Genomic DNA, 27,571 nt, shown 5'->3' on the forward strand with positions numbered 1-27,571 from the left:
TTCTGCTAAACATACAAAAGACTAGAACTCAGAAGTGTTCTCTACAGACAGTGCAAACTATTTCTCAACTGGTCAGGTCTACATACCGAACTATTTGCGAATTATTAAAAATATAAAAAATATTAAACACACAGACTGTTCGTTACATTTACAAGTCTCACAGGGCTGAAATGCAAATTACTCTGCACTACAAATATTTGGGTAACTGAAGACTTGCCCAAAACGTTTGAAAAAAAAAAAAGAAAAAGAAAAAGCCTTTTTATGGGTTAAGGTAATAATGAGAAAACTGTTCTCCCAAAAATCTGTATCTTATTGTTGGACTGAAAATAGTTTAATAGAGAAAATATTCATTGACAGAGCAGTATTTTACATAGAGAATTAAGCCCCATCAAAGTGGGCAGTATCATTCCATCTACAAGGGAAGTGCCAAAGGAGACGGCCAAAATTTGCAACGGTGTGATAATACCGGCAGGGATGGATTTGTTGCTATTATGATTAAAGCATATAAACAGAAGAAGATTAGGAGGGGTGAGAGTGAAAAGAGAGGAAGAATAGTTTATTGGTTGGAAGAAGGGCAGGGAGAAGCTTATGTTGGAATGCAGTGTCACAGTTACACACCATAAAGCTTTCAGTTGCTCCCATTACATGAATGTCAGAACGCAGCTGCCACTTTCCAGGAGAAATTCTTTCCGTTTTCATTTTGGAAGTACACGGTGGAATTATTTTTTTTCAGTGTAGCACTCCCATGAGATCACCACATTGCATCTGCAGGTACCCTTACGGTACACGGACTGGTAAATGTGATCCTTATAGACATGATCTGGGACACCTACCATTTATGACGAACCAGCGATATGCCCTTAAAGTAGACAGATGGCTCAACAAAAAGAAAGTATGAAGAATCAGATTTTCTGTTGTCTTGAACCAACTGCTTTCACAGCCATCAATGTACAGCCGTACCTACCAATAAATCTCAACGACAATCCATTCGGTTTAAGGAAAAGTGACTGAACAAGGTGAATGAGAAACCAGCCTTACAATTATAATCTCATTTTGATGATGAAAAACGAAGGATACGATTTTCCATCAGTGCCTCGAGATCCTTGGACTTCTATTTTTAAGTGCTCTACTTCAGACATTTGGAAGCGGTATATTTCACCACTCACTCAAGTCAAAAAGGCACCCAGTCAACCCAAGCCCACAGCCCTACTTGGCTAGAAGGGTTAATAGACAGATAAGGAAAGCTGAGCTGACATTTGATGTTGGAAGGAGTTCAGTCCATTACCATTTTAGCCATTTTAAGCAGCTTACTTAATGTACTGTGAAAGAAGAGCAGAAGAAGCCTTAACCTGTGATATCAGCGAGGACCAGAAGGATGAGTGAGCTAGGAAGTATACACTGAGAAGAATGAGAACACAAAGGCAAACTTTGTATTTTTGTCAAAAGAAGAAAATAAACAAGGAATATTTGATGTTCAAGATAGACCTACATCCCAAAGTCTTGTCAGGGTACCAGAAGAAGAGAAAGAGAGAGGAGGGAGCGAGGAATTCTCTGTCAGCACGTTTTTCCATCCTTGCGTTGACTTTCTCAGAACTATAAGCAAGGGAAAAATATAAAATTCCTTTGCAATACTACAGACTGCTTCTAGCCTTGATTATTATGACAAATGGAATATAGGCAAGAATCTGCTAAAAGAGCAAAATTATCATATTTAATTTATCATGGAAATAAAAGCGGTCATTGGGTAGGAAGGGTTTTAGTGCAACTGAGAACAAGAATTTGGAGAATACCTTTTCAATTGCCAATGCCAGATAAAAAGTCTGAAATCTGCCAGCTGCCATTAAAGGCCACAATTCAAATTATCTTTATTGAGATCCGGGGTTTGTAAGTTTCATTTCAGTAAAATACACTTACAGTAGTCATACTGCTGTTTTAAAATAGAGGAGCAGAAATTTAATGTTTTCAAGAACAATTAGGACTCAGTGAACTCTACTCCTTATACAGAATTATGCTTCATTCTGAAATTCAAAATTAAGTGGGATGTTCTTACAATTTTCCAGTGACTTGAAATGTAACAAAGTTATTAGAAGCATACTTTCATTAACATTAATTGAACTTTCTTACAGGACTCCAAAGGTAACAAGTTTATTAAGTACATTTGTGGTTCCTGGACTTCCGCTTAAATGTATACCTAACACTGAATCCCACATGAAAATCTTCAATAACTTATTTTCCAAAATGTCACAGTTAAGTAGACTTGTGTCCAAACAACAGAAATCAAACATTTCAAATATTTATACATTGAAATAAATGGAAAAGGAAGTGGACTTCTATTATCTATTATCTTAACTTTGAAGTTAACCACAGTCATAAGAGCACAGAGGGTGATTCTTAAGAAGAAATCTAAGGCGTGATTTAATCCTCTAAACACAGGTTTACAATCGCTCAATGCATCCTCAGGTATCTGAAAGATCCACTGTGGCATTGGACAAAATTCCCCTAAAATAATCAGTAATCAAAGAAATACTGAAAAGATAGGAAAAAACAATTCCAGTATTTATCTGAACTTCGTTCAATAGCGTATTATCAATGTCCTAAATGCAGCGAAAGTACAATCTAAGCTCAGAGACCTTGTAACTGTTTTGTATAAATTTTGTGTCTTTTTTCATTTCCTTTCACTCCTGCAGCAAACCCTTCAAAAACCCAGCAAACAGGACACATCGTTCTCAGTACAGAAGCTAATGCGGAGGAGCGCATTTTTCTACTCTAGCTTCTAAAGTAAGCATCCCTAGACTTCACTGTAGACCATGGGGAATGAAGGAATTAACAATATGGCAGAGTGGGAAATATTTTTAATTACAACATCGTCCATTCTAAGTAACCTCTTCTAACTAGAAGATCCAAGCCAAGTCCTTCCTCACTGCTTGAGTTAACTGTATCATATATAATGAAAGGCAAGAGCTGATGAAGCAGTTCAACTTCTTTGTTGAGGGCTCAGGATGGCCAGCAAAATTACGTTTTAATATAAAGCTTCTAGGAACAGATATTGGTTACTAGAGTTATAGCCATGCTCAAAGTTTAACTGCGTGTTTGCAAAACCTATGTTCAAAAATTCCACGGTGTTCCTTCCACATGCTCCTCTCATGAGCAATTCTTTAATGCTCTGATCGACTGCTTTCCCCTTTTTCTCTACTCAATTTTAAATTAGCATGAAAACTGCTGACTTCTGGCTCTGTTGTCTTCTGCAAAAGCATGTTAATCGCAGTAGAAAAACAAAACAAATTTAAGCTGTGTGTGACATACCTTGACACTGAATTTTGATTGCTTGGTCCAGCTCTCTAAAGAGCGGGTCTGTGATTTTCAACTGCCATGCATACACATCTGCAGGCAGAATTTCACATCTCTCCACCCAACATAAAAAGTTCTTCGGGAAATTTGGATTTCAAAGGGGTGTTGAGCTCTTTTGAAAACACGGGCTATAAATCCTAATTGTTTTTGAAATTCACTTCTTGTTATATGTTTATGATTCCCTGATTTTTATAGAATCATTTCACTTAGTTATTACAATATGAATCCAAATTCTTCAAGATTCAAAATAACAAGATTTTATGAACAAATCTGTAAAAATCCACAGTACTTAATAAATCCTGTTATTCTGCCATTCACCATTCTAGCCATCTTTTTATTTTTAGTCCTTCATTTCCTCTTCGTTCTCATGTTTTACTTTGGATTCTTGATGAATGATCACAGATTCCGCTTTTCGGTTTATTTTTCTTCCTTTTCTGTTTGTACATTTGGCTACTTTAATGTCTTTTAACTTCCTAGAAAAAAATAATTTTTACAAGTTTATTTGAATTCTGACTACATACATCTGAAAAGACATCAGATGTTTCATTAATAGCTAAATAAACACAACATTATTAAAAAAATTCAAGTGTCTCGAAATCTAAATTATTGTTCTTACGTTTTCCTACTTTCAATCACACAGACCAAAATCTTGATTTTCATATTGTTTCTATATTCAACTGAGACGTAAAGCCAATACGTCAAAGAAGGTGACAGAAGTTGAAGTTTCAGTGAACGCTATGAACAAAATAGGATTTTCCTCAGAAAGTCTTGGGAATACATTTTTCCCTTTTTCCTCAGGCCTTCTTATCACAGGCTTATGAGCTAAGCAAGTTAATCTTAAGGCAGTGTTATTACTGACTCTGAATCACCCTTAAGAATGTGATCAATGTTTAAACCAGAAATTGTATTCCTATGCTAGGTAATTACGTTCTGACGGATATACTGTTAATGATTTTGTCAAGCCTGTCTTTTAATTGAACCAGACACCAATTTTAATTAAATTCACACTTATGCTTTTAATTATCACTCTACTATTTACCAGTCTCATCTGATCTTCAACATTTCTAGGCTGGAAGTTTTCCAGACTCAGAATAGTACTGAGCTACAGGTAATCTAGTATTTCCCGCAAAGTTCTAGGACTGAGCAGGTAATATCTACCTGCTTCACGCACTTCAAAAACTACACACGGTACTCCATGTATACACATGGCAACACTGTTCAGAAATGCATTATTTCTTGTCTAAACACATATAAGGCAGTATTAAGAATGAATTATATATATATTTCAAAAGCCTTTTCTAGAAGGCAACACAAAGCTTTATTACCTTGTCTTTCTGGTAGCTCTATTTCTGTTTTTAGGAGAGACATTTAGGAATCAAATAAGAAGACGAACTGACAGCCTATAGTCTTTGGTCTATATTTCTATATTTGGTAGATTCAAAAAGAGTGGATTTAAAAATGAGTTTTGTTTAATTTAATTTAATTTATCCCTTTTTTTTTGCTATTCTTAAGACTGCCATATTGCAATCTTTAAGCTTTTTGTTTTCTAAGACCAGATGATCAGGCATGAGCTTTGGCCAAGTAGGCTGACAAGGACCCTAAGCCTAACCCAAACCTTCCACTCACACTTCCTTGGTGTACTCAAGGTTTTGGTTTACAAGTTTAAGATCTCAACTGCAAAGAAGATCTTGAAAAGGGGCACAGTTCAACAGGTAATCCTTCCCAACGTGAAACATCAAAAATCCTACATGTTCCTGACCCTAAAGTTTTGTGTTGCCAAAAAATCCAGAATTTCATCATCATGTGCCAGTAACTTGCCTCTCACCTTTCATTGTTTCTGGCTTGCTACTTTACAGTTATAAGCAAGAACAAGTCTGGATTGCAGACTGGACAGATATATAACGTAGAGCCCTCTGGAAATCTCTCTGAATTTTTATATTGCTCTTGCTCCTTTTCGAGGGGGGACAACTTTAAAATATAAATCCTGTTACCTCATTTTAGAGGAAATTGGATTGTTAGCTAGCAGGCAGTTATACACTGTTGACCACAATATATTTGGTCAACATACAAGTCAGAAGATGGCATCATGTGTAATAGACTACACAATATATGATTAAAAGCTAATTTATCTGCTTAAGACAAGGAAGCAGAAAACAGAAAACCAGACAGACACAAAGCAACAATGGCCAGGTGTCTTCACAGCATGACTGAAGACTATTCTGAAGCTGTTGATCACATTTCAGTTCCTGATATGTTCAGTTATTTGCTGATAATTGATAGTTCATGCCACTTTGGCTTGAAGCCAATTTTTGGTGATAAAAATTATGTTCTTAATGTGGAGAAAGATGCACGCCTCTCCCCGGTGAAAGAAAAAGACAAAAAATTTGACTCTTTATTTAATTTGCCCTCGGGCATTTTTACACATGAAGATGTATCACCGTCAACAGTTTATTTCTCATGACATTTTAACTTTCCTAGAATTTTTTGTATCCTTGAGATATTTCACATTCTTTTGTCCTGTATAGTAAAAGGTGGCTTGTTTGTCCCTGAAGGGAAGAGTAACGTCAGGCAGACCTACGCAGCACACGGCAAGCTAGACAGTGCCTGTTCCTATTGACAAAGGCGGCATCCAGTGAGGGTTACACAAAAAATCCCGTCTGCGTGTTGATTGCTTTTTCTTACAGTTTACATTTTTTAAAGCTTTCTTTTTGGTGGGGAGAGGTAGAAAAGGCTATGACTGGGACCGTTAGGATTAGGGAGTCTGTCATCGAGCCAGTGAAAATAATGGTAGCTAGCAGTCTCTTGGGGGAGCTGATACTCTCAACCCCATCCCACAGTTATCAGCCTTTCACCGACGGCGTTCTGAAGTTTTGTTGAGCTTTTAAATTCAGTCCAGTGGCCTTTTATGAGTGTCTTACTCAAAAGTCAGTATCTCCTTAACAAATCTTTGTTTGCTATGAACTCACCCTCTATTGCTCTTTGCTTTGCAGCCTCCCACCCCAAAGAGAGAGGGTTTTATGTTTGTCTTAGGTTTTCATATGAAGGTTGTTTTCATTTTTCCTTTAAAAAAAAATAAATCTCTCCATAAATCTTTGTAGAAACTTCCTTGATGCTTCAAAGATACAGTATCTTACTTATTTTATTTGGTTGGGTTTAATAAATCACTTGTGTTACCTGTTTTTTCCAAAAAAGAGAGAGATGGAGAGCTGCATAATGTTTGCATATGCACCAAGTTGCTATTGCTGGCTTTACTGGCTGTTCCACTAGATTTACTGATACTGCCTGAGGCGTCACTGAGAGAACATACCCGTCAGAACTTTGTCATCTGTTGCAAGGTGGATTATGCAGACTCTGCAATGTGTATAACATCAACTAAAGCAAATTTCAGTCTAATTACTGGCTCAGACCACCTGTGCTTCCTTGTATATGCTCTCAAAGGCTTGCTCTCTATCACGAACTCATAGAACTGTCAAAAAACATATCTGTATCATAGAAATAGTCCAATTTAGTGACCAACTTGAAACATCCATAAAGGTAAATTAACACGCATGCCTCACTGAAGGCAGCTGAACTTAAAAGTCATGATTAAATTTGTGCAAAACTGTGTTAGAGTCTTTTTTTGCTCCCTCAACACTTAAAGGGGGATGAAGGTGGGTGTATACCAGCCCAGTGCCGTTTACTTGTTTTTTTAATATGTAGTTCATTTATCTGGAGCGGATGGACTTAAGGAGAAGAAAAATACATCAGACTCAGTTTAGTTTTATATCATGGCCTAGCAATTTGCAGTTCCCTTCACAAGATGCGTATTTATTTGAAATGTGTACCAATTCCCTTGTGAGGTCTGCTAAGTATAGCCATCTTTTTTTTTTCTGCATAATAATTTTGCGAATGTTGTCACTGGGTTTGTGTTACCGTAAGTCTTTCACACATTTTAATTTTTATGGGTTTTTTTTTTGCACTTTATCATTTAAGCCTGCAAGTAACATGAAATTCATATAAAAATAGCGTTTCTCCAGATCATGATCCCTCCTGCTAGCCATAACTACATATCCATATTCCACCCATCACTGCAATCCATTAAGGAACCAAGAGCAAACAGTTGTCGGCAAGGACTAATCAAAACAAGGCTGCCCAAACCAAGGACATTTATTCACACTTCTCCTGTGCTGTTGGTTACACTGCACCCTGGCACACACACATACAAGGCATAATCCTCTACGTGAGAGAAGACATCACCTCTCTTCAGAAATCTTCTGGCTATTTTGCTATTTCATGCAGTCTCACTGTACTCTGCAAAAGATGTGAGACAAACTTACTTTTGTAAGAGAGTATACAAGGTAGTAAAAAACTTTTTGTTCACTAAGCAAATTTCAAACTTTATAATCGCCAGTGAAATCATCAGAAGTTAATGTACCCAGACAACAGCTATGTAAACTGATTTTGTTTAAAGTATTGTGACATAACTTAGGTAATCAACATTTTAATTAGATGCTATTATATTAAATAAAACCTTCAAAAATAGAAATAAAATTTATATTCCGGTTTATCTTTCACTTTCTTTCTACTGCCAAAACGCACTATAACTTCTAAGGAGTCAGAACCTGCTAAATTAGTGTCCTTTCAGAAGTTGTTTTCTGTAACGATGACACCGCCAGTCTCGGATTACATATACAGGTTCCAGTAACAGCAAAACAGGAACTGAACAAATGCCATTGCCTTCATACAGTCTTTCCCTCATTCACTCATGCTGCTGAAAAGATTCCCTTATTATCTCAAAGGTCAGACATGCTTAGCAGTTCCTGGACCATTAAAAAAATCTCCCTTTTTTCATCTTCTTGTCCCTGTGGATTTCCAGTAATTCTATATTAAAGAATTTTGTTTTCTTTGGAAATACCTGTATTTAAAAACATGGTGACTTCTCTCTTACCTAACATTAGGAAAGTGCTTCCTAAATTCATAATCAAGCTTTCAGTACAACTGAAACTAAATTAACGTAAAGGGTCACTGCATTGAATTCTGTATCACAATAAATCACTTAGCAGAGGAATTCTGACATGTTTTTCTCTCTTATGGCCTAATTCTACTCTCACTAAAGTTTGGGGGAGCTTCCCAAGTACTTCAACAGAAAGGAACTAAGTGTTAATCAGAGACAAAAGAACAAACTTGATTTGAGGCAGAAAGGCAGCAGTGACAGAATCTAATATTTGTCCAAGTGAGAGATTTTAAACCATTACAAAAGAACTTACACATTTCTTCCTCCCTCCCATAAGTAACTATTCTCATCACACCTACTTGAAGCTTCTGTCTGCAGGAAACTGTATTTCAAAAAGTGGATTACCTCTGCCAGCAGTTTTGGAAAAGCTTTGATAACTTACAGAACTGATGATGACCAAGAGACTTGATAAATTAAAGCCTGAATAAAGAATATCTAAACATAGAAATACTCCTGAATAACTTCATGTGTGGACACTCCTGTCCAGAATGAATCTAGAATACATTCAAAACCATTACCCTAAGCTATTTTGAAAACAGATTAAGCTATATCAGAAAAAGACATTTGGGTTAGGATCAAAATGTTTTACATGCCTTATCCAGGAACAACTCATTTGCTTTAAACTTCATATTCTGTCTTACTGCAAAATAGTATCTCTGGATAGACATTCACACATTGCTATTCTTCTGTAAGTGAATAATTATTTATTGCATTTTATGTTGCATACAAAGACGCATTGTAATGTAAACTATCTATTGCCCTTTTTAAAAGCTTCTTTTAAAACAAACTTCTAAACGTCCAGGTAATTTCTCACACACGTTGAAAATAAACACCTCCCAGGCCAAGAGATGGTAAAGAAAACAGCGTTTCCAAAATTTCAAATCCCAATCAATGTCTTTGTCAGAAGGGTCATGTGCAGAGAAATCTTGTCCTGCTAAGATGTGCTCCAAAGGGCTGCAGGTAATCGGAAAGAAGCAGTTTTTTAGACAATAGAAAAAAAAAAAAGCTAAGAGAGTCGTGACATCTGCCGTTCTGTTGTGTACCTGTAGGCCATCAATGTTTCCAAGCAAGCTGTTCACAACAGATGGAGCGTGGCCTTTTGGTTCAAGTATGAAACCACAAAACGAGGACTACATATGTCATGCCAAAGGTGCGTGCAATTCAGGGGAGCACCAAGGGTAATAAAAGACCCCACTCCTAACAATGCACTTCGGAAAGTCCAAGAAACTTTGGAATGACAGAACAAAAGAGTAATCTATTATTAGCTAAATTTAAAAAAGAATGGTAAAATATATTCCTGACGTTTTGTAACATCGGAAGTGACAACAATAATGTATCTAGATGAAAGCTCATTTACTTTTTTAACTGAATATTTTGAAAATTTTAAAAAGGAAGAAAGAAATAAAGCTACCGTGTACATATAGGAGCATCATCTATAATAACTATATTCCAAAAGCTCCAACAAAATGCTACCTATTGAGGTCATTCAATCCCCAAGATCACTAATAATACTAGTAATGGGGTATAGAAACATTTTTATATGGATTAGAAACAGGCTAAGCAGACAGAAAACCAACAGCAGGGATATATAGCCAGTTTCAGTAACTCTAAAGGTTAACAAAAAGTGCCCAGTACCTCCTGTGAGGCATGTTTAATTTATAAAAGGGAATGAATAGCACCAACATATTATACACCATAAAATAATTTAGAATAGTCAGCAATGAAGAAATGTTTGCTTAACTCAAGAAAGCTTGTTTAGTGGACAGCCTCCTGATGGGTGAAAGTCAGTACCGATTTCTGAAGAATAAGACATAGTGAAGAAAACCATCTAAGCTACGTACAGTACCAGATCCTGAACAAGACGTAGCTCCTCAAGTGAAAGACGGGAATGCAATTTGTATATAGACAAAAGAAAAAATATGAAAATATGGTTATGCTACTGTATAAATTTGTCAATTATTCAATGCAAACTATGTTATTTTGTTACGCTCATCAGATTTCTTGAAAGTACAGACCAAAAGATTTCTGTTTAGAAGAGAACACAGTGAAGGAAAGATATGGCAGATGCACGTGATCCCATGCACAGAACTGATGTGACAGGGTTTCCAAGGTATGAACTTGTTTTATATACAACTATTCCAATTTATGTTTTGTTAGATACTATTTATGAAATCAAGCAAGTTCTAGCAATACCCAAAATTCTTTGGCACCGCTGAGACATAGTAGCAATGCATGGGTTTGAATTATATATTACAGAAAGTTTATTTGATTAAACTGATACATACTCAGAAGTTTTAAAACTCTTCCTCTTCAATGAGTTTTACAGGAAGAGCAATGCTTATCTTGTATGGTAGTTTCACTCATTAATAGGTGCTAATTTATTACCACAAAGGTGCTGGCATTTCAAAAGCATCACTGCAAATGAAAGTCTAATGCTCTAACAGATTGAATTTCATTAGCAAGGCAATGTGTCAATCTTTTGATAAAATTAATGATCAAATGGAGTGTGTTAGGAAACACTCAGTAGTGTTGCCAGCAAAGCACAAGGAGATCCTCCAAGTAAGGATTTGTATTTTTGAAGAGAATGCCTGGAGGATGTAGCATATTTATGAGTTAGGCTCAAGCTCCAACAACTGAGAAAATCATTTTGTCACTCAGCTTCATTTTTCAGTTCTGCCAGCTTAATGAAGAGTGAAGACGATTATAAGGTTAAGACCAATTATCAAGTAAGCTGTACATTATCGCATTTTTCCATCTCCACAGAGTAAGGCTGATGAACGTTTTTCCCTCCCAGTGTCAAAATTTTTTAGCAATCTGACAAACTCTGGATGCTCCACTTCCCATGAAGAGGCAAATCTTTTTAAGATTTGATGCCCACCATGACAACTGGGAAGCATTCACGGTTACATCAGTGCCAGCCAACAGACTGGCCAGGAACTATTCCCTGGTCCTGCCATGGAACAGGATGGTATGGGATGGTCTGCGTCAACATGGTTGAATTTCCCCTTGCCTAAAACCAGGATGTCTGCATCCAGACAAACCATTGGGAATGGTCCTGGGCCTCTGCCAAGCCCAGAACCATGCCAGGGTGTTGCTTGGCAGTTGTTGGCTGCTTTAGTCCAAAAAGCCTCTTATGGACTAATCCAAAAATGTCATTGCACAGCTGGCCCAGTACTCAAACCCGTGCAGTAGCCCCACTTAGTTACAAGTATGGAAGTAACCTCTATGGCCCTTATCTGCCAATTAGCCTTAATTAAAGGCATCAACCTAAGCCTAAGTTTGTGTTAAGGGGTCTCCTGAAGAAACTTAACAGAAGCCTCCTTGAAAGTCAATAGGAAAACAGGGATGGGGTCCAAAACTGAATTTATCCTGGGGTAAACTGGCAATTCCTGTTTAATTTCTCTTCTAATGAAATAAGAAAGCATTATTTCACAAAAGTTTAAGAAAAAAAAAAACACAACAAAGTACCCCATTAATCTGCAGAGCACAAGGGCCCAAGAAATTAGTACCATTCATAACCGACAGCTGAAGAGCACCCAAGAATGAGAGATAACAAGATAGTACTTTGCCCTTTTCATCCATGCTAGCTCAAGTTCATCAGGTTCCCTCATCATTGTACGAGAGAGACAATCAAGTCCATATTTGGTTAGATTATCCAAGGTCTTTAAATTGGGTAACAAAAATCAAATCCGCTAAACATACACTCCAAATATAAACATTTACTGAATTATTTGAACAATAAATACAACACATTAACCTCTAGCTCAGAATAATAAACTGTAAGCAATCAAAGGCTCTTAAAGCAGAGAATTTAAGACCAAAACCAAAACTCATGTAATAAAAGAATATCACATAAGAACTACACAAAAATAAAATCAAACGATCTAGCTACTAAAATACACATATGTGCTCAAAATCTTGTGGGAATCAAATATTCCAGTAAAAATAAAGGGAGAGATGGAAACACAAGTTTCTTATTATCACACTTCATATGTTATAAAACCTAACGGTTAACTTATTTTTGGCAAAGGGACAAAGGTTGCACAACACTCTGGCTTACACAAATATTTTCTATTGTTAAATGCATCTTAAATGTAGCTTGTCATATATCAACTTCATGCACACAGTGCACCATGCAGCCAGTCTAAGAGTGTCCCAGAGATACCTACGTTTCAAAACATTGATGAATATCAGGCTGCCAGCATTCAGTGAGCCAGGTGTAAAAAAATTACTCAACAATTCATACTTTAATTGAAACCAGATAAAGTCGTTTGTGTAATAGAGACTGTACAGATGTTGACCAAAGAGAAGTTGATATTTTTGGACAAATTACTGCATATGATATTTTCTAGAACACTCCCTCTTGAAAAGATAAAACAGTAATAAAAGTTCTCTCAAAAAAATGCCCTTGTTTATAATCACAAAGTGAAATATGCCTGTGGAAATACATCAGGTTAACCTCGTGTTTCACGTTTTTAGTTGCTGTTTCCTTTAAAGGGAAAAAAAAAGATGTGCAGTGGAAATGATTATGAAGAAGTGGAAGAACCTACTCATGCGTATATTAAACACAGACCTTATGCTAACACTGCACTTCCTTCCACTGAAGATTTTATAATGTAAAGGAAGAGGCAACGATTTAGCAAGAGTGAAAATGTTTAAGAATAAAAATTCAATATTCTTCATTCATCATCCGCTAGTAGAGTGAGTTACTACTGAGCACTAACAGTTTGCCATTTCCAGAGTTGCAAGGACACAGTCCTTCCTCAGCCTTCTTATTGCTTCACGGTGACGAAGAAAAATCTTCAGGTAGACAAGAACATGCAGTAACACCTCCCATTCTCATCAAGTTACACAAACCAAGACTAAGTTGCAGAAGCAATGACATATGCATAATGTATTAAATTTTTAAAACAACGTCCTTCATAGCAGTACTCATCACAATTTATATTACTATTCTTTTCCATACATTTCCCCATGTAAAGCCAGCAATCTGCTTGCCTTGAGATAAGAAACTGCTACTAAAATCATACCCAGTCTAAATGTTTGGTGTAGTAACATAATGTAATTGCCAAATATCTAGTGATCTGTTTAAAAATTATTTAAAGATGAGAAGACAACAAGAAAGTCCTAAATATATTTATCACCATCATTAATTATTTATATTACAAGGACATTTGAAGGTCCAAATTCAGATTCAGAACTTAATTTTTCATCAAACTACTTTATTATATGTAATTAGGATTAGTCCTTAATGTTTTTATTTAATTTGAATTGAAGGTTTGTGTATAGCAGAATAGAGTTTCTACATGAAAGGCATGGCATTACCCACAGGCTAAGCACGTGCACTGCTTTGCTCATAATGTAACTCCCATTCTGTAAGGTTAATGTACCTGAAGTTCTGACGCTCGCTTCATCATCTCCAGTGTGATGTAGCAACCAATAGAATGAGCAATCAGTACCAGCTTTATATCTTTTGATACGTTCTTTTTGAGGAAGTTCAGCTTATGCTCTACTTGTCCGTTAAGTCCAAAAACATCCTCTAGCTCCTTAATATCTGTGTCTGAAACATAAAAGAAAGAAAGTCCTTTGTTTTAATGACAGAAATTTCAAGTATCTCTTTTTTCCCCCACTTTGGAAAACTCTGCAATAAATAAACTTATTAATTAAAAAAAAAACCCACCAAACTTAAAAATTTAAGTTACCACCACTGGTAAATATAGACTGACGGATCATATGTACAGGATGTGAAGCCTTATGTGTAGGTGGGGAACCAGGGAAGGATACGGAAACACATGTTGCTTCATGGCACATCGTCTAGCACTGTGATCCCCTTCATTCAGACCAAGACCAAACTCAAGGCATTGGATCAGCTTAAATCAATCCAACTTTACACTGGGCGATCAGGACCTACAATAGCAATACTGCCCAGGAATGAATCCTGTCACTCAAAACAAACTATCATATGTGTTATCATGCATTAAGAACTTTCAGATATTCAAAATCTCCCGTCTTAAAATACAGCCGTAGAAAAAAGTCACATGGAATGAGGAAAAATATGAAATGCATTTGTGTCAACATGGAGCACTGGCACTTGAACTAACCCTATTTATGCAGGTTCTTATCATTATCAATCCAGCCACAAAGAGGAAGATCAAGTTATTGATCAATTTTATTCCTGTTTTGCCAGGGACCTTCAAAAGGAGCTTTGACAACCACTTAAGATGACGACTTCATTACTCGCTTCCCGGCAAGGCAAGCAAGGCAAGGATATCTTGTGCCTGTAAGAATTTACAGCAATTTGGGCATCTTTAACTCTTGCTCATGAGGTGGGTGACACGGCTCTCACGTTCCCCAATCTAAGGGGGTTCACAGCTCTTTCATCTGCTACAAAAGTGCTCTACCCACTAAACTAAAAGCTATGTTAAGGTTACAAAACTCCAGTTTAAGCTGGACTACTCTATGGAGAAGACTAAGAAGAAATACTGAAAAAAAGAATGAAAGAAAAGAGGCAGAAAGCATGAAGGAACGCATGCCTATAATTTATCTAAAAGAGGTGTACTGGTACTAATATCACTTAATCTCTTAAATCCATGCTATTATCTCAGGGTTCAACTTCATACTCCAGTTAAACCTCTGATCTCTTACACTCCTTGCATGTTGACTTGCAATGCAGCTTTAACCTGGAATAAGCCAAATCTCCTTGCAGCAAGGCTGAAACACATGATGGGGACCAGCTCCTGAGTGAGCCACAGTCCTACAGACAGCATGTAGGTTCCTGGCAAAAACCACCCACCTCTAACAATTCAGGAGCAGCTAACAGAGGTAGCACACACGCAGCCCTAAGCAGCCCAAGTATTAGGTGTTTAATTTCCCAGTTGGTTTCTTTGGATGTACTCTGCATCCCTATGTGAAAAATAGATATGGAAAAAAGTATCCATCAGAGATACTGTAAAGATACATACACTGAAGAGACTGAAGGGCACTCAAAAACTACAGTTCGAGGAAGAGCAGTGTAGATCCACTGCAGATGTAGTTGGTTTTGCGCCTGCTTGGAGAAAGTCATAACAGAAGCCTTCCTCCCTCCGCCTGTGAACATAGTTCATCAAACTATAACGGCTGACTGTTTTTTTTTAATATGCATGTGGTAAATTTGATGGCAATTGGTCAGTAACCTCAAGGCTACAAATTACTAACACTACTGTAGTGAAGTTATTGGGGTTGTGACAATGATAGTATTAATTGGTAGCCTAAGTGAGTTGTCACTATATTGTCTTTTTGGTCATCTATGTGAAACATAACCTTTTGAAGCAAAATAATTGCTCAAGAATGTGTTCTGATGTCTTTTTTTCTTAGCTTAAACTACTACCACAGAGGTCACAACAAAGCAGTTCTTCAGTTAAACTAATATTCCTACTAAAACTACTAATGATCATATCCCAGCATAATTTATAGTAGTTTACTCTAAATGAAAAAAGGGTTTACTGAAGCACACTCAAGGAATGTAGAAGTGGATGAGAAGTAATATTTTGCTTATTAGACTTTTTACAAATAATGGAAAACCAAGAGGTTGTTCCGTTTTCCAAAACCCTAAATAAAAGCCTAAGGCCAAACCATTGTTTTTAAATTTAGTTTCTGTTTTTAGCAAAAGCTGTCTTTCCTACATTTTATTTATTTACACAGCAGCTTAACCTCATGCAGGAGTGGGCTGTCTACATCACACATCTAATTAAGGGCATATATAACACACATAAAACACAGAATACTAGAAATATGATGGTCCACTGGATACAGCAAGAAGTGAAAGTGTATGTTATACCGAATATACGTATATTACCATGTTTTGGGTTGAGCAGGTCAATTTTCCCTTGTAAACATTTGCTATCATTTCCATACTGTTTTACTGAGGCACTGCCATCTCCAGTGATTTATCAGCATGTCTTAATGTTTGACATTCCATTCATAGCTTTAATTCTTGAAAATAAGTGATTTTACAAGAATTTTAGATTATTTCCAGGTTAGAGCAAGGCAAAAGAGGTAAAGTAGGTGTATAAATCTTCTAGAGAACTTCTCATGGCTCACAAGACCCCAGAAAACAAGCAAGAAACAAAGCAAAATTCTCTTTGTATTGTTCAATCTCATGATGTTAATGTCCGCTTTTCGCTACACAAATTCAATATCTGCTACAAGAGATGTATATCAATATCTGCAGCTGAACACCGCTGCATTGCAATTAATAAACAATATAGTAAAGACAGTCTATCCCAGTCTCAACATTTTCCAAGTTAAGGTAGATAACTATGTTAGACAAATACAGTTAATTATTTTACTTATTAAGACATTAGATGTCTAATTTAATATTTAGTTACCTAATAAATAGCAACATATTCATAGCTATTACTGATTTCAGCAGAGGTGTGTCTATTCACAACCAGTTTTGTTGCCAAAGCAAGGATTCCAAGGAAGACTATGGGGGGAGATTAAGAGCAGAGTGAAAATTCGGGTTTTTTCCTCCTCACATTTGCCCAGACTTGAGTTTAGGACTTGAGCATACTTAGCTCAAGCCTGTGCACTGGTGTTTCCTTAAGGGAGCAGGGGAAAGCAAAGCTTGCCGAAGCGATTTTTAATCGGATGGGTTAGTTATGATTGATGATGATCACCGAGACCCATTCTACTGCACTGGGCCAAAGCATCCTCTGCGCAGCCCTGCTCAGCACCACGCAGCGCAAGGATGCTCAGATTCCCACCTCTACTGGCCGACGTTACATACACATACAACCTCTCTTAGACCGAAAGCGAGCCCTGACAGCCAATGCTGACCCCGGAGAATTGTTTCAGCTGTTTAATACAACTTTTCCTTTTCTTCTGAAATACTGGTTCGCTGCCAAACCAAATCACGTTGGCACCACTCCTAGAGAAGCCACACTGGAGGATGGGCGTGCAGTGTGGGGTCTGGCGATCCACACACAAAACTCTCCTCATCACCAACTGACCCTGCGCTCTTGTCAAGTGAAACTTCAACGTCAGTTAACCCTATATGGAAATACACATCCTATTTTATTTCTGGACAAATATAAAATTGCCCATGCCTTGTGTCAGTTCATGTTTCCCCAACACAAATGCTACACTTCTAATAGTCCAAAATGTGTGAGAGCTGGGCTGCATCACAGGTTTGGAAGATTTATTTATTTATTTTACAGAATAAAATCGCCCAGGGATTATCCAAAAGCAACATGAATTTCTTGGGTGGAGAAGCTTGAATGGGTTCTTTATATAAGCAAACAGATTTGCACAAACACACTGGCAGTCAGCTCACCGATGGCTCTACATCAGAGAAGGGACCAGAGTTACTTCTCCTCAGGTGTGGGATAAACGGTATGGCTGAAGGAAAGTTTTCGGATAGTAGAAATTATACGACTTGTACCTTATGCTGCAAACACCCCATCTGGGCCAAAGCATGTGATTTTAAGACTTTATTTAGCTTTGTGCATTAAAAGTGTATTAAAAGAAATACTGTATTTCTTTATTTTCTTTGGCAAAGCATTAATCTTCTGATGTACTTTCGGAAAAACAAATGCGCCATCACTTTAATGAATCTCTTTTTATGACCTCTGCTAAACCCACAGTCAGAAAACAATGATAGATTAAAATAAAGTGTTTGCTCTAAGATTAGTTGACAAGTTAATCTTGCTAGGAAAAAGGACTTTGGTTTTCAGGGAAATAGCAGAGAACTGTGTTTGTTTGTTTTTCTGCTGTGTATGCAAGGGAAATTCTTAGGCAGAAAAAGCAAGCATATCAGTTATATGAGTGGACTTAAGATTGGAGAGTCATAAAATTTAGCCTTTCATTAAGAAGTCTCCAAACATCATAGACTCCTTTTTACTGGATGACTCAAAAAGATACTGAAGGCCAGATTTTCTAACAGTACGCTCACATTTGTGTATGTCATTTCTGCATGCTTTTGTACTTCCCTAGTCTCACAAGGGAATGTTTGCACATCTGAACTCCCAACTACCCTGGTCACACCAGGTGACTGAACATTTCAGCTCAATACATATGGACACTTGTCCACTTGTCATGGAGTGACTTTAAAGTCTGTCCCAGGATCTGCTCATACATGAGGCTTCCAAATTACTCATGAACAAGTAAGGAACTGTGTGAAAAGGTGACTTGGGAGGAAGGAAAGGGATGTAAAACCCAATGCCCTACCTGCACTGAATCTTCTTCTTCCCTGCGTCATTTACTCTAGGAGGTAGTACCAGGATATCTAAGGAGAAACTCTAATGAACCACCCATATAAACTCTTGAGGTCAAGAATTTTCAGAACTGGACCTTTTACAGGATAAGGACAAGTAAGTATCTGGAGACTGAACCAGGGTACCGGAAAAAGATTATAATCATAGAATCATAGAACTGTCTAGGTTGGAAAGGCCCTTTAAGATCATTGAGTCCATCAACCTAACACTGTCAAAACCACCACTAAGCCATGTCCCTCAGCACCACATCCACCTGTCTTTTAAATACCTCCAGGGACGGCGATTCCACTGCTTCCCTGGGATTCACCTCTTCCTCTGAAGATGCTGCTCATTTCACCTATGTGACACATCACCCTACTGCTTAATGTTAACAGTGAGGAGAGTCCACTGCATCTCCATCAAATACCATAACTGTGACCAACATATAGGGCCAAGTCTTTCAGACTTTATGCCCCACCTCCTTTTTCCACTACAAATACATACAAACGCTGTTGGGAGAAGCAGCAGTTGTGACTGAGTAACTACTGTTTGGATGGAGCAACCCGTGGAAAGTTTTATCTTCACCTTCATGTAGCGACAGGCAACCCTACAACTAAATTACTTAGAAGGATTACCTGTTAAACTGGCGTGCATAGTCAGAAGTATAATTCCGGAAATTAAATAAATCATTTCATTGTTTTTATCCTTCTAGCAAAACACAATAATTCCTTACAATTGAATGATGCCATCTGAAAATGTTTAAATACAACTGTAAGCTTAAAAACTGAGATTTCAGGTTTGTGGGTGTAGTATAGGCAAATGTGTTAGAAAATATATTCCTAAAGACATACAGCTTAAAGCCTGTATGCTTCACCCAATCTTTCATTTGATTATTGAACCCTGGATAATTTGTATCAGCAAGCGATGAAATGCCAAAGGATTGGGATGAAAACCGTGAAAGAATGTTCAATAAATACTGAAGAACTCCTCCTGACACCAGGACCAGGTCTTAAAGCATTGTGTTTTAGATTAACCCTTAGACCTTAATCTGGCCCTAGTACCCTCAGGAACTGTTCATGCAACTTTTAAGATAAACACACCACTCATTAGTGTTTATTGGAGCAATTACTTTCTGTAAAGGTATCCTCCACAAATAAATTACCATTTACTCAAGATACTGAAGTGGTCATATGTATTATTTTCCTTATTAGAAAAATAACAAGACCTTAATTTACAAATTGAACTACTGATTACCTTTGCTATGTACATACCTATTGCTGAGACGCTTGTTTAACACCTAATCTGTTTTTCAAAGGAAGCTGTCCTATAATTAAATTAGTACAAGCATAGTCTGACAGAATGAACTAATAAACATGACAAATACTAAACCCTATATTTTTATTAAAAGCATATAGGAGCACACTGAACTTATCAAATTAACGTATCTGAGAGACATCTCTTTTTATTTTGCATTCCCAGGCCCGCTTCCCTCAAGCTGATCAGAGTAACTATTAACAAGGTATGACGAGATAACACTACAAACTTGGAAGTAAAATTTTGTTGATTGTCTCCAATTTTGGCAAGGCAAACACCATTAAATGGTGTTTTATTATGCAGTTCTACATCAATCTATGCCTCCAGAATCACTTTAATGTGCATACATCTAACATGGGTGTTTTACATAACATAGATGGAAAAGATTTCTGCATTTGAATGACTCCATTTTACAGGCAGTAAGCTGACTAAGTGAAAGTGCAAGTTATAAGAATTCTCAATACCATATATTTTATTTTTTTTTTAAAAAGTAAAACAAAACAAAAAGACTTGGCAGGGCAGGGGTTAGAGAACCATCACTGTATAGGAGCAGATCTACATTTCCATCACAAAGTGACCTAAAGTTGCAAACGCAAAGAGGTCTGAGCCTATGGGAAGCCAATTGTTCATGTCACATTTCTGTTTTTTTGGACAGGCTGAAGCCAAGTGAAAGGCTCTGTGAATTCCCTTCTTCACTTGTCCCCACAAACAAAACTGGAAGGGACTTCCTTGCTGAGGAAGACTGTTAGGTAAAACATATCTTGATACAGGAACAAGTATAAAACTCATTGTGACTTTTTTAGTCTCATACTTTTTTCACTTCTAGGCTGCATCTTTGATGGCAGGACACTGCTTGGACTATTAAGGACCGCTTTTATTTTGAAGAAAAAGACCTGTAATGCCATGCTCGTGTAGCCAACTTTGTTGTAAAACTCAAGTAAGGTCATTCCAACACAGAATCACCGAATCTTCATGGTTGGGAAGGACCCTTAAGATCACCGAGTCCAACCAACCAACCTACAATCTCTGCCACTAGAGCATGCCCTGAAGCGCCACATCTAGACGTTTCTTCAATACCTCTAGGGATGGTGACTCAACCACCTCCCTGGGCAGGCTGTTCCAGTGCCTGACCACTCTTGCAGTAAAGGAATTCTTCCTAATATCTAACCTAAACCTCCCCTGCCACAGCTTCAGACCATTCCTCTGGTCCTGTCATTATTCACCTGGGAGAAGAGGCCAACACCCACCTCTCTCCAACCTCCTTTCAGGCAGTTGTAGAGGGCAATGAGGTCTCCCCTCAGCCTCCTCTTCTCCAAGCTAAACATGCCCAGCTCCCTCAGCCTCTCCTCATATGCCCTGGTCTCCAGACCCCTCACCAGCCTGGTAGCTCTCCTCTGGACACGCTCCAGCACTTCAATGTCCCTCTTGTCCAGAGGGGCCCAGACCTGAACACAGTACTCGAGGTGAGGCCTCACCAGTGCCCAGTACAGAGGCACCATCACTTCCCTGCTCCTGCTGGCCACGCTATTCCTGATACAAGCCAGAATGCTGTTGGCCTTCTTGGCCACCTGGGCACACTGCTGGCTCATGTTAAGCTGGCCGTCCACCAGCACCCCCAGGTCCTTTTCTGCCGGGCAGCTTTCCAGCCACTCTTCCCCAAGCCTGTAGCACTGCTTGGGGTTGTTGTGACCGAAATGCAGGACCTGGCACTTGGCCTTATTAAATCTCATACAGTTGGCCTTGGCCCATTGATCCAGCCTGTCCAGGTCCCTCTGTAGAGCCTCCCTACCCTCAAGCAGATCAACTCTCCCACCTAGTTTGGTGTCATCTGCAAACTTACTGAGGGTGCACTCAATCCCCTCATCCAGATCATTGATAAAGATATTAAACAAAACTGGCCCCAAAACTGAGCCCTGAGGGACACCAGTGGTGACCGGCCACCAAGAGGATTTCACCCCATTAATCACAACTCTCTGGGCACAGCCATCCAGCCAGTTTTTAACCCAGCGAAGAGTACACTTGTCTATGCCATGATTCGCCAGCTTCTCCAAGGGAATGCTGCTGGTGGTACTCCTGCAAATGTCTAACTTGTGTGCTTCCCTTATGAATACTCATTTCATGTATGGTCTGAAATAGCATGACACAGTTTTGCAAGGGCAAATGCGCTTCACTGGTATTTGAATTATCTTGCTCCACCAGCCCCAGGCATGTGACATACGAGCCTCTTCAGGAATAATGCACACAAAATATATTGTTCCTTAAGGTAATTCTTTACTGAAATGCTTATCAGTATCAAGACGTTCTCATTTTTGGCCAGATCTAACATCTTCCAATTCAACATGGCGAAAATTTAGTCTTGAAAGGCGTAGAGCTTTCTTACTGGATGAAGCAGCTAAAAGTAACTTCAGTAAGTAGCATACTTCAACAACAACTTGTGGTTGTACAGTTTAATAACGGAAGAAAAACAAAATGATGATGCTCTACCCACCACCAAGACGGGGCAGATATAGCATAGGAGATAAAGAAAGGACAGAGGCAATCGTATGAGTGTTGAAGGGAACGAAAATGGATGAATATCACTTCACAGGAACTGATTCTGTCAGTGTATGATGAATGAGGTGCTGCGCTGCAGTAGGCAAGTCTAACAGTCACACCTATTGAAAACAGCACTTCAAAACTTTGGGAAGTTTAAACAGATACAAATAGTGAAAGAGGGACTGAGAGCAAACAAGGGAGAGCCGAAGTTTGTAGCAAAGACAGACAGCTGGCCAAGGAAGACAACCCATGTTATTCCACAGACAAGGAATACAAAGTATTAATTTTAAAAGCAGGAGAAAAATGACAAGGAGCACACCACAACGCTAAGAGGGGGAAAGGGGAAAAAGCAAGCAGCTGAGAGTATACCTGCAGGGGCACAAGTTATAGAGCAGCACAAGTAACAACGGAGAATTTGTACTTCACAGCGACTCGACAGATCAACAGGTGACATTTTCTGAAGTGCTCGGCGCTTTTACTGAATCCAAGCTAAAACTTTTAATTTGTTAGGCCAGTCCCGATTTCTCTTGAAAATCCATCCCAAAATTTTATTTAGAACTGTGATGTAGACCAAGACTGAAATGGTCAAATAAGTATGACTCTTCAGAATAATACTAAAATAACACCTATCTTTAGAGTAATGCTAAAATAACACTAAGACATTCCGTCCTTCCCTAGCTACTCTAACGGCGTATGGATGGCATTCAGTATAACTTAGCCATTTTTCTTCGCTCTTGGGTATATTCACCTTGGATGATACTATTTTAACAGAAGTATAAAGGAAAGTGTAGGTTTCTGTCTTCATTTGCCCATGGAAATGTTAAATTTAATATCTAGAATAACTACCTGCAGTAAACAGATCCAAATTATTTAACAATACTGTCAGGCATCCTTTTTATTTTAAGTAGTAAATGACCCACCGTGGCAAACATAACATTTCCCCATCTTTCATCTGCATCCTTCAAAACTGATGGATTATAAGAAGTTTTCAAAATTATTATCTTAGATTCCCTGATGTTGCAAACTGGTGCCACGCTGGTGACGGCAAAGAGCTACGTCAGTTTACTCCAGCAGAGAACATGACCCCATGCTACCAGCGCTGGGGGCTGTAACACAAAACGTATGCAAAATATTTGGCAATGCCGTGCTACCTCCCAGCACTCAATCAATGCTTCTAATCGCTACCTGTCTTGAAAAGCCTTGTCAGGCTCTGTTTGGGCTCCTCTTTGCAGAAGGAGCCCATGCTGACAGCAAAGGGAACCAGCTGTGGCTCAGGAACTCCCGGCATTGATCCCCTGGATGTCAGAGCATCTCCACTGAGTTACTCTTTCTGCCGTCATCTGAAACGGACACGATTTTGAGTAAGGAACTTGGCATTACTTGGCACGGCATAAGGCGAAAGAGAATTGGACAAAACAACATATGTAAAAGCCTGAATTTATTAAAATCAGTGGCAAAACTGAGGAGAGGAAATAGAATTTCGCCTTGTACTTTCTTTAAATATAGCAGGTTTCCTTATCAGTTGGTGATGCTTTAAATAACCGTCTGTATGCGCTGTATAGCGCAAATTTTGTATCTTTGGGGATGAAACACATTTTTGTCAAATTGACCGCTTTAAATTATGATTTAAATCTGCTCTTCTCCAGTGTTCTGTTACACTACTTAAAAATTAATTGGCAGATTTATTCCCTATTACCAAGATAGCAGTTTCCTTTTTAACCTTCCTGAAGAAAACGCTGAAGGTTTCATTCTTGGTTGCCCAGCTGAACTGCTCAGCGCAGCAACTATGGCAACGCGCCAAAGATACTGCGATGACGTTATTTTTCCTGGAGTTTTGCATTATAGCTGAAATAGAGACTAAAGTGCCACTGCTACAAAGCTGATCTGTCATTATAGATGAATAAGGGATTTTTTTTTTTGGTCGTCATTTTTACACAGGTGAGATGTGCTACACAGAAAGCAAAGCAATTCACCTGTGACCCACAAGTAGTGGTAGGGTCACCATCGGGCAAAAGTTGATTTTCTTATTCATTTACATTAGCACATGTCGAAGACATAGCTCATTACAAAGTCTTTGAAACTGCCTGTGGCTTTATAGTATAATTTATATAAAAGGACAGCAACTGAATTTGACCCGCACTCTACACATGAAGAGATCCAAATATGATCATGTAGAGTTTAATATATACCAAAGTGCATTCAGAAGTACTGAAATTGGTCTCTTCATGATTAATTGCAGGAGAAAACTTCCTCCAAATCATGTAAACACTAGTGGAGAAGTCAGTGCAGTTCTGTTCTGAAAAAAAATGACAGTACAATGGCAATCCTCGGGGAATTTTAGTAGTCTGCTATAACATTTAACCCAATGGGAATTAATTTGGCAACTAAGTTGTCACCTAACCACACCAGTAATTTGATAGCTGCAGTAAATTAGATTATTTTAATAAACGTATTAATGCACAAAACATAAAATTCAACCTTTAGAAAGATAAGAATATGTTTAACTTAAAGAAAAATAGTCCCATGCAGTATCTAAAGGAGGAAAAAAGAAAAACCCCTTCATCCAGCAAGCAGCAATGAGACCCCCTCATTCAACCTGAGTCCACAACGCTGTATCATTTCTCCAAGTGCGCAAGCCCTTACTCGGATCTTGCTGAGAGATTTAAGTAGATGCACTACAGGTAAAAGTAATTCATTAATGATGCTGATTATCTAAGAATGACGCCATTTGCGGTCACTTCTTCCTGCATAGTCTGCCTGACAGGCTCCTGTATTTCCCTGAACCGCCTACGTTGCTCCGTAAAGAAAGGGAAACTCCTCAAACCAAAGCAAACAGAAAGACTCCACGTTCCAAACCTGATTATTTTTAGAATCTGGAATTACGTTGCGGATGGTTCCTCAGTCTTACAACTGTAGATCACTGTGAATTAAAAATAAAACTGCCATTAAACACCAGCTTGATCCCATGAAGGACTGCACCATCTGTTGCAACCTTTGTGGGTATCAAAATTAAATCAAAGGTCTGTATCATGAACTAGAAACTCTTATTAATAAATAAAAGTATTGATCAGCTTTCTTCCTACAGCTAACCTATGTAGTGAATAAACTTTTTGACTTAACTATCAAAACAAATCCAGACTTGGTACACCTTCAGACAGAAGGGATTATTCTCTGTGATGGGGAGAGCTTGTTCTCATTCTGTTAGCAGATACAAATATATCTTTCAAACTGACTTGGATTAAAAGAGTCCTAAGCGTTCTCCCTTGGGAAAATAATCTGAATCATCTCAGTATCTTGTTTATTAAATTATTTTACTTTTTTACTTTCCCTACAATAGTATGGTAAACATTCAAACAAGTTACTCTGAAACATCACAGCACTGCTCACCTCGGTGAGCTGTGACATGCCTTCTAAAGTCAAGACACCAAAAAATATAAATGTTACCTTTTCACAGGGTTCACATTCTTGAATACTTTTTTTCCCCCCACTAACAGGCACCTGCATCTAATTAGAAGTGATGGTATCAGCTGGAGAACATACCTATGTCATGGGGTGAAAGGCGGAAAATGATCCATAAACAACCTCAAAACCTACATCCAAAGTTTCCTGGAATGCAGCAAAAACATTATACTCTACAATGGATGAGTGTCAATTTTTATATATATTTTTTTAAACATCTTTTTTTTCTGGATAAGGATCCGGAAGACCGTATCAGGTTTCGAAAGTTGTTACTTTAAAACACATCTATAAAAATAGAATTATATTACCTTTATTTGTAGGTATGGATGAAAAATTCTGGTTCTTTTAACAAGGGAATTAGTTGAATAAAGTACTAGAATGGATTAGAAAGCTATTCATGGACATTTTTTAGTAGTATGCCTACAGGTATTATGTTGACAAAGTCAGTGGAAAAGCTTGAAAGAAATAGAGAAAACAGAGAACCTATTTTTCATATAGCTATAAGAAATGTAAAGACAAAATCCTCTTCTTACTGACATCAACAAAAATTGGTCACTACTCCATCAAAATCAATGGAATATAAAGCAATGTATTAAGTGGTACCAGAATCAGCTTAATAGTGTCTTAGTGATCACCACAAGTAAATACGTGGCTGTTAAGGTACGACGCTATGAGCAGTTAAACTTATCATTTTAGTTGGCTAGAAAAGAAAACAACAGAGGAACTTAGAAATCCTTCACATATGGCAAAATTTTATTTTCTTAGTTTTGATTTTGAATGGAACAAGATTTTTACACACGTGCTTAAAATTAAGCAAGAACTGATAAAGTCAATGCCAAATGCCAAGATTTCACTCAAAAGATCTATTTGCACAATTATGGGCACTATTATGGGACCTTTATGAATAATTAACAGAATGTGGCTCAAAGGAAAGAAGTGAACGGAGTACTGCAGCATCCCTAGGGCTGCTTACTTTTCACACATTTAGATTTAAAACATTCCAGTGGGTTCATAACATGAAATGATCATTTGTTTCCTCAAAATAGACACCTAACACTAAAACCATAGAGTGAAATGCAGATCTTACCAGGCAAAGACAAAAACCTCATGATTTAAATGCCTCATAATAACTTTTACATACACATCCACACTTCCTTCCTTAAGCTGCCTTTTCCAAAGACAAGGAAGGAATAATGTTTCTGGGCGGCAGCAATTGCTGTGCCAGGAGGGGCAGCAGGACTGCACTGCACTGAGCTGACGGTTCCCGGCCCCTCCTGTGAAAACATCCAGTTTCTCCAGATCCTGATGTGGGATCCCTCGCTGCTCACCATGTGAAGACACCAATGTGATTAATCAGTGCCGAGGCCAGCTTCGAAAACAGGAAACTTCTCCTCTCTACACATTAAAAAAAATGACACTTTGATATGAAACTAGCTTAATTCTACCTGGATGGCATGCTTACAACTTGGTTCTTTCTAATGTATCTAATTAATCTACCATTGGACTGGGAGACACCTTGCTACATAATTCTGCATTAAAATTAAGCAGTGCTATGTGTTCTGGGACACAAACATGACTACAGAGTTCTCCAAGTCTACAATATTTAAACATAACTAACTAAACCTGTAAAGAAATTATATTAAAGATAATCCATCTTGCAGTGACTCTCAGATATTTTAATCTATATGCC

The 27,571-nt window shown here is 38.0% G+C and overlaps 1 protein-coding gene across 3 annotated transcripts in view; it reads right to left on the reverse strand.

Annotated features, from left to right (window-relative positions):
- LDAH (lipid droplet associated hydrolase) overlaps positions 1-27,571 on the reverse strand; it is a 130,837-nt gene that overhangs the window by 61,732 nt on the left and 41,534 nt on the right. For all 3 annotated transcript variants that reach the window (XM_054194792.1, XM_054194790.1, XM_054194791.1), the window contains one exon: positions 13,732-13,901. In XM_054194792.1, the coding sequence (XP_054050767.1) occupies positions 13,732-13,901 (170 nt within the window). The remainder of the gene's footprint in view (positions 1-13,731; positions 13,902-27,571) is intronic.

This window comes from Rissa tridactyla, chromosome 3 (genome assembly GCF_028500815.1).
Source record: "Rissa tridactyla isolate bRisTri1 chromosome 3, bRisTri1.patW.cur.20221130, whole genome shotgun sequence".
Lineage (NCBI taxonomy): Eukaryota > Metazoa > Chordata > Aves > Charadriiformes > Laridae > Rissa > Rissa tridactyla.